Source organism: Thalassophryne amazonica, chromosome 6 (genome assembly GCF_902500255.1).
Source record: "Thalassophryne amazonica chromosome 6, fThaAma1.1, whole genome shotgun sequence".
NCBI lineage: Eukaryota > Metazoa > Chordata > Actinopteri > Batrachoidiformes > Batrachoididae > Thalassophryne > Thalassophryne amazonica.
The window spans coordinates 107,621,271-107,633,509 of record NC_047108.1 but is presented as its reverse complement, the minus strand read 5'-3'; the positions used below and the strand labels follow the sequence as shown (position 1 = coordinate 107,633,509).

General features: G+C 40.8%; 1 protein-coding gene across 2 annotated transcripts in view; it reads left to right on the top strand.

The window, feature by feature from the left end:
* Positions 1 to 12,031, top strand: part of LOC117512868 (solute carrier family 26 member 9-like) — a 32,823-nt gene extending 20,792 nt beyond the window's left edge. For both annotated transcript variants that reach the window (XM_034173108.1, XM_034173107.1), the window contains exons 18-20: positions 1,269 to 1,396; positions 11,612 to 11,670; positions 11,770 to 12,031. In XM_034173108.1, coding sequence (XP_034028999.1) covers positions 1,269 to 1,396; positions 11,612 to 11,670; positions 11,770 to 11,824 — 242 coding nt within the window. In that variant the 3' untranslated portion in view covers positions 11,825 to 12,031. The remainder of the gene's footprint in view (positions 1 to 1,268; positions 1,397 to 11,611; positions 11,671 to 11,769) is intronic.
* The last annotated feature ends 208 nt before the right edge of the window (positions 12,032 to 12,239 follow it).

Below are 12,239 nucleotides of genomic sequence, written 5' to 3'. Positions count from 1 at the left end.
TTGAGAACTGTCTACTCCACACAGATTTACCATGGAGTGCCATATTGTTTGTATTTCTTCATAACTGATGTAAAAGTTCTAGACATATTCAGTGACTTGGAAATGTTCATGTATCCATCTCCTGACTTGTCTGAAGAAAACTGGCAATTAAACTGATTATTTACAGGTATTATACCAAAGGGGCTGATTACTTATGCAACCCATCATCTTGGCTTTTATATTTTTAATTAATTTATATCAAGTTGTAGAGATTTACTTTCAGTTTAAGTCAAAGGAAGATCATTTTAGAAAATTTTATAGTGAGAAGGCTGATTTACTTTTTGTATTTGAAACACCATAAACAAATTAAAATGCATGAAATACCAAGGGGCTGAATACTTTTGCAAGCCACTGTATGTGCTTGTGTGGTGTAATTCTCAGGTTGCTCATAAAATGTGTGGCAGCTAAGCATAGATGGCGGGACTATAATCTACTACAGCACCTTCCAAGACCATGCTATTGCATAATTCTGGGCCAAATCTGTTGTGCAGGGGAAAGTTTATGAGACTAGCTGTGATGTACGGTTTAGAGACAGTGGCACTAACAAAAAGACAGGAGGCAGACCTGGAGGTGGCAGAGTTGAAGATGTTGAGATTCTCTTTGGGAGTGATGAGAATGGACAGGATTAGGAATTAATATATCAGAGGGACAGCTCAGGTGGGACGGTTTGGAGACAAAGTCAGAGAGGTGAGATTGAGATGGTTTGGACATGTGCAGAGGAGGGACCCAGGGTATATAGGGAGAGGGATGCTGAGAATGGAGCCACCAGGCAGGAGGAGAAGAGGGAGACCAACAAGGAGGTTTATGGATGTGCTGAGGGAGGACATGCAGGTGGTTGGTGTGACAGAGGAAGATACAGAGGACAGGATGAGATGGAAAAAATTGAGCTGCTGTGGCGACCCCTAACGGGAGCTGCTGAAAAAAGAAGACGCTACAACAGTGCACAACAATCCTAAATTAATAAGCTGATAATACACAAAAAAAGGTCTGACTTATATATGGGTTATTCCTCTTCAAAAGGCCTTTTTTTAACAGGTGTGCCATATACACCGGAAAACATAGCTTCTCATGTCAGGGATATGGCATCACCCAAGATGAGACAGCCAAATCAAGCACACGACACCTGTTCCAGGAGCATTGTTATCCATGTTGGCGCCACTGATTATGAAAGGAGTATTAAAATTGCTATGTGTCTGTGCAAACAATATGTGACACGTTCTTGCCTGCAGCTCAGGTCTGTGAGGATCTGGAGGCCGGAGGGGCCTTTGATGATGGCAATATCGCTCCTAGTAACATCTTCCTCTCTGTGCACGATGCTGTCCTCCACGCACAGCAACACTCAGAAGCTTCCCCAAAAGTAAGCCTCACTGTAACGAAGCATATCATCTAAATCCCTGTTCTTGAAAGCTCCTGGTAATGATTAAGAAGGGGAGAAAACAGGATTTGTTTTCAAAGGAATAAATTCTCCTTTTGTTTGCTGCTTTTGTCACCTTATCTGGTTCAACAAGTGTCAGCAAACATACCACACAGGTTTTTTCTGTCACACAACCAAAAGTGCCACAACTAACAGTTGTCAGCAAGGTCGCACTCCTGATTGTACGCAGAGTTGACTTTGGCTCGTGAACGTGGGCGACCTGTTCAGCTGGCCGGCAGCAGCACAAACTGTCTTGACTAAACGGGTCTGTAGGACAGAGTTAATATGGGCAACAATGTTTACAGAATCAGTTATCTTTAATTTATAACATTCGTTCAATCAATCAATGTATGTGAAGTTGATTCCAGATTTGGATTCATCTGCAGTCACTAATGGAGCAGATAAAATACTTTAACTTTCTGAGCAAATATGTTTGACTGAAACATGTGTTCATGCCCCAAGCGGGTCAACTTCATCTTCTTTTGGGAATTACAATCACTGCTGCAACACAGGTTGATGTTAGTAATGGGGGGTGGTGGGGGGGGGGGGGATGATTCATTGTTTATCTTAAACTTTATTTTGTTGCTTTTCACAAGTGAAAAACTCATTTGTATGGCTTCATTATTCACTTTTGTCAACTTTTCTACACACATTTGTGTGTATTTTTTTTAAGTGACAGCAGTGGAATGTTAGGGCCCCTTCACACATAACACCATTGAAGCCGACTAGCGCACGAAGGAGGAATTGCATGCCTTTCATGAAAAATCTGAGCTGCCTCCAACGCCTCGTACAGCTGTCGCTACAATTATTTGTGCACACCAGCGGCTGAAAGACAGAGTGTTCCCTGTGAGAGCCTATTCGCTCCCTCTCGCGACAGGTGTTGGCCAAATTCCAGGTGACACATGAATATCCAACACTGCTCTCTTGTCACTGAGGAAATGTGTGGCCATTCACGCTATCATCATGAAAACAGTGAGCAGACGATCACTTTTGTGCTGCATGTGAAATTTGTCTAAGTGCCCCCACAAGTGTGGCGTTGCAAAAAGCAACACACATGTGGCCTGCTCCCCCCCACCTAAACATGTGGCGTACGTGTGCACCGCCCCCAACACATGTGGAATGCCGGGAGGAGGGGTTACACTTGCATAAAATGCTGATATGTATAGACATGATTACATGGGAGCCAGACAGCCAGGTCTGAGCGCACACAGCACAGCGAGCCACCTCCCAGCTGTTGACCAGAGACTCACTGACAGCTACAAATGACAGCTCAGGACCCATGAGGTGTCACATTACAATCACAGAGACCAAAGCCAGGACAGGTATATTAATAAGTACTACACTGCCTACATACACAGTTACATAACAAATAACTAATGTTGGGAAGGTGTCGTAGCACGGACCCACAACAGGGGGCGCAAATGAACGGACAATGAATAAGCCAAAAAGGTAACAATTTAATGTTGCGATAATACACAACGAAACATACTGTAATCTGCACAGTCAATTTAACACCAGGTGACGTGTGGGCAGGCTCAAAGATAGAAGACCCCCGACAAGAGAGAAGCTGCGTCCCACACGGCTTCCACCACCAACGGTCTGAAGAACACCGGAGCCGCCAAGTCCCGAGTCCCCAGGTGGCCTCTGTCTTCGGCTGTCGACCCTGGTACTGCTGGCAGAAAGCAGAAATATGATGAGTGAGTGTGAGTCCGCACACTCAGTAAATCCACAGTCAGCGAGGGAGGGAGCACCTCCACCTCCAATCATACACTCGTGCTTCTCCTGTTTTTCCACTTATCTTGGTAATGGTAGTCGATTTCTCGGCGGGGAGGTGGAGTTGCAGTCCGGCTTTTATGGTGGTGATGATGAACGAGTGACAGCTGGTGCAGAGGATGAGTGACAGCTGTCACTTCTTCTGGGTCTGGCGCCCTCTCGTGCTTGGAGCCTGCACTCCAAGCAGGGCGCCCTCTGGTGGTGGTGGCCAGCAGTAACCTCCTCTTCAGGCGGCCCACACAACAACTAAAAAACAATGATCGCATAACACAGAAGGGAGTGACACGTAGGTCTGTGCGCTGAACTGACGGGGCATGGTCACCAACAGCAGGAGCTGTTGAGATCTCTGGTTCTGGATGTCATGGCTGGGGAACACGTACCGTGCCCTCATGTGGACATACAACCCCAATTCCAATGAAGTTGGGACATTGTGTACCTTCAGCATTGATGGTGCCATCCCAGATTGTTAAGTTGTCCATGCCATGGGCAACTAACACAGCAGAAGCAGGAGGTTTGAACATATTACACCCATTCTGCCATCCTTGCACTGGCTTTGTGTCTTGTGAGAGCAGATTTTAAGGTTTTGTTATTAACCTATAAAGTTGTCCATGGATTGGCACCTGTTTACCCTGGTGAACCCTACGTGCCGGGTCAGGTTTTGCAGTCGCAGGATGCGGGACTATTGTGTGTTCCCAGGGTGAAGAAGTCGGTGGGACAAAGAGCTTTTTGTCATCGTGCACATGCCCTGTGGAACAGTCTTCCTGCGACCGTGAGGCAGTCTGAGTCTGTGGACATTTTTAAGTCAAGACTTAAAACTTACTTTTATTCTCTTTCTTATGAATAGTTTTTATTTTTCTTATCTGTTTTATTCTCTTACTTGTGTTTTTTTTAATGTATGTATTTGAATTTTTTCTCATTGCTGTTTTTACTTACTTATTTTATTATGTGTGGCAACTTGAGGCAACTTTTGTTGTGATTTGGTGCTTTTATAAGCTGATTAAACAAAATTAAATAAATTACTCAGTAACATGTTTATCCTGGTAGATATCTTGACCTCCTCATTATATGCAATTCTGGCTGACATATAAGTTGTGCTTGGGAGATTCATGTAGGTAAGTCGGAAATGGGGCGTCTTGAACTTGTTCATGAGGAAATTACATATTCTGCGAATATGAATTCAGTTCAAACAGGATTCAATATACAGCGTCTTGGGATAATTCAGGGGTCTCCAATGACCTCACTCTCCCCTGTTCTCTTATCCCATGTGTCCGTTCATTTGAAAGATGGTTTTGACCAGTTATTTAAGTTTGATCATAATTACTCTGAGGCCTAGACCACCACTCAGAGATTTATTAACAGGCCTGTGAAAACTCCGCGGATCCACGGGATTCCACGGATTTCATCATGGGGAGGGGGCAGGGGTGTTAGTGTTGTACTCTTTAATTATGATTGTTACTGAGTTTTTAAAATGCTTATCGCAAAGCGTTTTTTTTTTTTTTACGACATCATGCAAGTTTTATAAGTCCGCGGACACTGATCTGTGTGTTACAGATACAAATCAGTTTCCTCGGATCCGCGGAGTTTCGAGGAGAATAAATGCCACTCAAAGCCTGGCTGTTACGACAGTTCAGTGATGGGCACACTTCCGATAATCCGATAACAGATAATTACCGAAGATAATGTTTTCATTATCGGATTATGGGACAGATAAATTTAAAAACCATCATCGGACTAATTATCTTCCGATGAATTGCCGTCAGATAACTTTTAGGACCGTTACATAGTAAACCAAGCTGAACAGTGAAAAACATTTTTAAAACTTTAAAGCAGTTGAGACCTACCTGTTAAAAGTTTCCTAATAGGTATGTTGTTCAACCACTCTATTCTCTATAAGCAAAGAAGAACTGGTGACCAAAAAAAAAAAAAAAATCTTTAACACCATACTGATATAATCGCAAAATCACCTAAGTCATCCAGAGGCATACATTTTTAACTTATGGTTCAAATTTTAACCTACTCATTTTGAGCAAGTTATTTAAAATTACTGTCATGTCTGAGTTTTATAAAGTGAAAATATCAGATATATGTTTTTGTTTTAAAGTAATGTGCTAATTTTTAGGGTTTTGTGAGCACATGCTGTGCCAGGCAGCAATGCATTATGGTAGCATAGGGTAATCTCAGATGTTCACGACAGGACAAATGCATTTCAGACACTCTGTTCAGGCTCCACGGATAACAGCATTAAACTCTAGTGTCTAAAACTCTCGTGAATATATTCTCTGGGTTGATAGACGTTAGTGTATTTGCGTTTGTTAAATTCCACGCATCTTAAATGTAGCAGACATGGATTATCTGGAATTTTGTTTGGCAAGTTTTCAAGGCCACTACTGCCATCTACTGGCCAATAGTGTTCATGGCAGTATTCGGCCCAAGTACTAAGTGTCTGGGCACCAGTAGATGGCAGTGTTCTATTTATTTTAACCCGGTTATATCAGATGGTGGTCAAATCAACTTTTTGGCTTTGCAAATGGCTTTTTTTTTTTTTACATATTAAGTTTAAAAACAACAACAACAAAAAAAACATTACAAGACAGCTCTGCGGTTGGATGCTTGTAGCTCTTCAGCAGCAGGAGGTGGTCGTGAGATGTTAAAGCTTGTTACTTAACAAGCAGGACGCGCGATTAACCTGAAACCCGGTCCAAAAATTCTCGCACGAATGTAAAATCATCTGAAAAATGGCCAAAACACACACAATGTAAAGCCAACATTTATGTGTCAAAATAAGGCTTTTCAGAACTGACCAATTGTTAACCTTGTCCTTTGTTTTATCTGTTTTTATTATTTATTAATGCATTTTAACCCGTGAAGTGCTTTGTGACTTATGTCTGTGAAAGGCACTATATAAATTTACTTACTTACTTACTAATATTGAGTGCACGTTTTACAACATCATAAAACATGCACACATCATCAAATGTGCGCACGGCATTAATAAAACATGCGCACATTCTCTCCACATGCAAAACATTTTGTGATGACACTAAAAATGCCTGTTTTTACAAATAAAAATGGAATATTTTACAAAAGCACATTTATCTTTAAACCAACACATGACACACGTCACATTAACGTGTTGGTTTGCATAATGAATGACTGAACCAATCAGTGTTTAGCAGAGGCACTTTTACCCAGAATGCTTTGCGGTCTATGTTTGTTACAAAACCTCAGAATTAGTGCATTATTCTGTTGTGTGGGCCGCTGAAGAGGAGGTACTGCTGGCCCACCACCACCAGATGGCACGAGAGGGCATCATAGCAACCGGGAGTGACAGCTGTCACTCGTCATCAGCACCAGCTGTCACTCATCCACATCACCACCACCATAAAGGCCGGACTGCAACTCCACCTCCCCGCCGAGAAATCAGCTACCTTGGAGGTAACTTCTCTGCTGACTTAAAACTGAATAATAGTCTGAACTCTTTTGCAGCCGTTTTCCTGTGGTGTTTGCCTTATCTGTGGGACTGGAGTTTGGTGTGATTAGCGACGGCTTCGCCTCACACCCCAACCAGATAAGTGGTTAAACAGGAGCTGCACGAGTGTGTGATTGGAGGTGGAGGTGCTCCCTCCCAAAAGAACACAGACTGTGGGATTACTGAGTGTGCGTACTCACACTCACCTGTGCTGTTTTTGTTCTCTGCCAGCAGTGCCAGGTCTGACAGCTGGAGACGGTGGCCACCTGGGGACTCGGGACTTGGCGGCTCCGGTGTTCTTCAGATCCGCTGGCGGTGAGGGCCGTGTGGGATCCGGCTCGGTTCTGGACGGGCGTCTCCTATCCTCAAGCCTGCCCACATGTCACCCAATGTGTAATTGACTGTAGTTCCAAACTTGTTGTTGTCTGTATTCCGTTGTGCACAATTTACAACATTAAATTGTTACTGTTTTGGCTTATCCATTGCCCGTTCATTTACGCCCCCTGTTGTGGGTCCGTGTTCCTACACTTTCACAACATATTCAACATTAAAAGATATATGTTATATTTTAACTTTGTACAAATGACAGAATTGACATTAATGGAGTTATTCTATCAGTATTTTCACAAAACCATAAGTTAGTATGACTTTATTTTTCAAGACCTCTGCCTGACCGGAGCATTACAATTAGCAAAGAGCTGTTCTTGTGAGTGCTTTCAGGATTCGTCTGTGCAGCTTCCTACAGGAGGCAGCATGGTCAAACATAGAAATACTGACTCATTCTTTGGGTCTTTAGTCGCTTTTTGATGTTTTCAAAAGCGATCGTGTTAAAAATCAATTTCAGCTTCTTAGTAACTGCAAATGTACCAGAGACAACACTGGAATTTATCGGTTATCGATTATCTGTAACTTCCGATACATTTTTGGGTGGTTTATTGTTATCAAAGATAACTTTTCAGTTATCTTATTATCTGTTATCGAAGTTAATTTTTTGGTTATCTGTGCCCACCACTGCGACAGTTGTCGTAAAGCGGGACTGGTTGGTTGCTGCGGTGACACTGTGTGGCTCCTGTGTGAAGCTTAGCTAAACGTAGCATGTGGACATCGCAATCTTTTAGAACTTTCAAGTTTTTAAAAGAAGAACTTTGCAGCATGTCTGTGTCACGGAGCGACATCAGACAGAGCGAAGATGGCAAGAAAGACGGTTTGAAAAATCTGATAAGGACAAGAATCTGTGGAATTGTTGCTAGCTTCATGAACACACCTGAAAGATAAACGGGAAAAATGAACTGATAAGAATTTTTCTCTCTGGAAATAAACATTGTGCTGTTCAAACAGGATTTCAGAAAAGATTATGTGCCTTTTTTCTTTCATTAATCTAGACTTTCTTTCATTGAAAAAAAAGACGTGGCTTTGAATGAATTTAGCCTACATGAATTACGCAACAATGTCAATTAGATAAACAAAACCATGCCCATGATTCATGCTATTCTTAGGCGTTGTCCTTCATCTGAGTGGTCTTCATCCCTCTTCGTCGTGGCACTGGTCCTGCCCACACACGCCGTGGAGTGTTCCTGCTTCCTCTTTCTCCTTAAAGTGACACCTGTGCCTAAAATGATAGGAAATTGTTTTGGGCCAGAAAACTGCAAACTGAAAGACTGTCAGCAAGTCTCATCACATGGTTATACCACAAGAATATTAGCACATCTCAAAATTGCACAACATTCTGACAAACAAGTCTAATCATACCCGTGTATCAAGTTTAGTCTACTTATCGGACTGTTTATGGTCAGTACTGGCATCATGTTCCATATACTGTTTGCAACATGTTTCTCAATGTATCTTCAGGGCCTCTTTGAAACGGGGACACATCACATTTACAACACTTTGAAAATGATTATATAAGTAAATCATCTTTATAACAGCATGCTAAGAAACTAAACTAATATTTGAGCAAAAGCAAATCTTAGAACAAAAGCGAATGTAATCATAAACATAACATGTAGACACAATACACAATTCAACAGCATACAAACATATGTCAAAAATATTTGAACAGAGATATCGTGTAATTAACCTTAGCTATTGATTACATGTTTAATAAGCATTGATAAATACTGATCATTATGAGCATATGAGTAATATATTCTTCAACAGCAACAAGCTCTATTAATATAGAAATGATCACTTCCAAACATTAGAACACACTCATAAATGTAACAATATATTCTTGGCTCAATAAAAGATAAAGAATAATAGGATGATTCTGAATGGGGAAAAAAGCACAAATGTTTAATGCATATTTTAGCACATTTAGGATATATTCCTTCAATTCTCCCCTTTGAACTCTGATACCAGAGGTCAACACCTTAAGGCATGGTTTCCAATTCAGGTCAATTTAATATGATAATTCAATTCCCGACAATGATCCAATACTCCAATCAAAGCAATACTGCTAAACATGTAAGCATATAGGCAAACATCAATTTGACCCAACCATAGTACCCCTGTGCCGTACCTTCATTGCCAGTTCAAGTGAGTCAGAGTCCCACAAAGACCAGGTCGAGTAATCGTGACTGTGCCTGCCTTAGGTTGTCCCAGGGTTTAAGATGGGCTCTTACCTGTCATGGGCTATCCAGCCTTGCACTACTCGCCTGAAAAAGGATACCAAGTGGGCAGGGGTACCAAGGGGTGGGGGAACAACCATTTGAGATGTCATATCCAAACAGTTTGAATTTTCACAGATCATCATATTTGTAGGATCATTGAAAGTGAATTTAAATATCTCTTTAATAATTTATCTCAGAATAGAGCTGTTGGATCAATCAATGCTTAAACAAAACATGACAGTAGTATTCAAATAATAATAATAAGAAATAATAATAATAATAATAATAAATGAATAAGGACAGGATCAGATATATATCATTACCATTATGTTGACAGGTTCTAAGGTCCCCATTCAGTTTAGCCCCCAACCCTGCCCCCTGATGGTATGTAAGCAGTTAGTTCACTGCAGCACCTATATCAGTAACAAAAAGGGTGTAAGCAGTTCTTCGTTGCCAGATTTAAGAACAGTAAGCATTCTTCATTGCACAGTGCATTATGGAAAACATCTACATTGCGTATCAGTGACTCACTAAAAAAAAAATAAAATAAAAAATAAAAATTATGAGAAGAAGAAGAGAGAAAAATAAACATAGAACACAGTAATAGCAGTAATAACATATCGGTCTTCATTAAAGGTCTGGTTTCGTTAGGAGAGTGCAGTGGCATTTATTAGGGGTGAGGGCCCCCAATTTGTTGTCCAAGGCAGCAGTGATGCATCTGAGAGACAAATGACTTATACACTGGACCAGTACAGTTACTGATACAGTCAGAGAAATTATAATTGAAGCTACCAGTCCTTTCCACTTGCCAAAATGTTTGCAAAACCAGTCAACTATTATGTTATTAATTGTAAATTTTTCAGCCAATTCCTCAGAGAGTGTCTGTTAGTCCAGTCCAGGCTCTGGTTACAGAACCATCAAATACAACACTGTTTTTGGGATAAATGCACAGCACTTTGTGGCCAAACGCCAAACATATGGCATACATCCCCCATCGGCAATAACAAAGTCCAAGATAATCTGTTTTGGTAATCCATCAATATAACTTTTAGTTGTTCATGTGGTCCAGTCACAGTGTCTCTGGTCAGATTATTCAATGTTTGACATTGAAATCACTGCAGAACTCAATGAGTGAGTTGCACTCAAACCATTTGAGGAAACCGATTGCCTTAAACCATTTGAGTTTGCCAACTTAAATAGAATCATTTTCAACAATTTAGTTGTTAAAGTGTTAGTAGCTTAATGATTTATAGTTAATTAAACATATGTAAATCTAGTTTCTGTTTTTCAATAAAAGTGACAAATAACTTTCTGCCTAAAAATTTGAATTATGTTTTGGATTAGATTTTTTGATGCATTCTTTAGTTTATTTGTTGACTCTGCATTGCATTGTTATGACTGTCCATTCAACTCAATCTCCGGCATGGAAGTCAAACTCTCTAACCAGAAGGCTAAAACCCATGACTCTGACCTTGTGACCAGAGAATTCTTTGAAGCTGTTAGGAGAGAGGTTTACTAACTACATATGCACATCGACACCTGCTGGACCCCGTTACATAAGCTCAATTAAAATGAGTGAATGGAATGCACTGGAAATACATCACCAACACTTAAATGCCCCAAAGCCTTAAATGCACTTAAAGGAACTGTGTTGTTATGACAACAAATCATTTTTGAGTTAGTTTAATTAATGGAAATGAGTGACTATAACTTTTTCAAATTTGAGTTTCATTAACTTAATTATTGTATTAAAATAGTGTTTGGTTTAACAGTGAATGGATATAATTAAATCAATGTACATGTTTTGGTTATCATACTCCTAACAGATAGTTGACTCAAACCCCCTTTTACCCCAGGAAACTACACTCATATAAGGGATATAGCAATAGCAAAATGCAGACATTGGATTCACTTGGATCTTCTTCTTTGTCTTTCGGCTGTTCCCGTTAGGAGTCGCCACAACAGATCAATCGTTTTCATCTCACCCTGTCCTCTGTATCTTCCTCTGTCACACCAACCACCTGCATGTCCTCCCTCAGCACATCCATAAACCTCCTCTTTGGTCTCCCTCTTCTCCTCGAAACTCTACTGCCATCTCTCCTAGACTTTTCCAATGCCTCCACTGGAATGTCATCTGGACCAACTGCCTTTCCACTCTTCATCCTCTTCATAGCAGCCCTCACTTCTTCCTTACTAATCTCTTGTACTTCCTGATTTACTTTACTTCTGGTCACTGCTCAAGTATTTCTATTACCATTTGACTGTGAATATGAATTTTTTTCTTTTGTTCTCATTTTTTGGCTACAGGTGATGGGAACAACAGACAAACTGTCTATGCCGTTAATGATGACATCAATGCACTATAGGTATTCTATCTGTTCATGCTGACACAAAATGACTGCAACCCTCATACGTACTCATCAAACCATGATGTTCTATTTACAAGGGCATTTTTCTTTTTACAGGAAATATGAGCGGTGGCTACTGAAGAGGACGCGATTCAAAAATACTGCACTATAATCTATTATCTGCAAATGGGAATCATTGCCAGAATGTGTAGTGTGCATGTTTTAAACTCAAATTTCTGCTTTTATAATGGTTGACTTTGTGGGTGGATGCTGTCAGGAGTCTTTGGCTTCACCAGCAGGGGGCAGTGCAGACTTGCTCAAGCACGAGTTCATCAAATAGTTGGGGAGTGATCAGGAAACAGGAACCCACTCCTCACACAACTGTGACAGCCACTGATCTTTATATAATACTGGATAGCTCATTGGGCAGGATTTTTTGAAGGAAACCAGCCACCATATCGCCACTCCGATGTCCCGCTCCTGAACACTCTTTTCTATTGATCTTTAATGAGGTGCACGCAACTTTATTCTTTGTAATTTTGTTAAAAAAATATCTTCATGTGCAGCTATAAACTGCACAAATCACC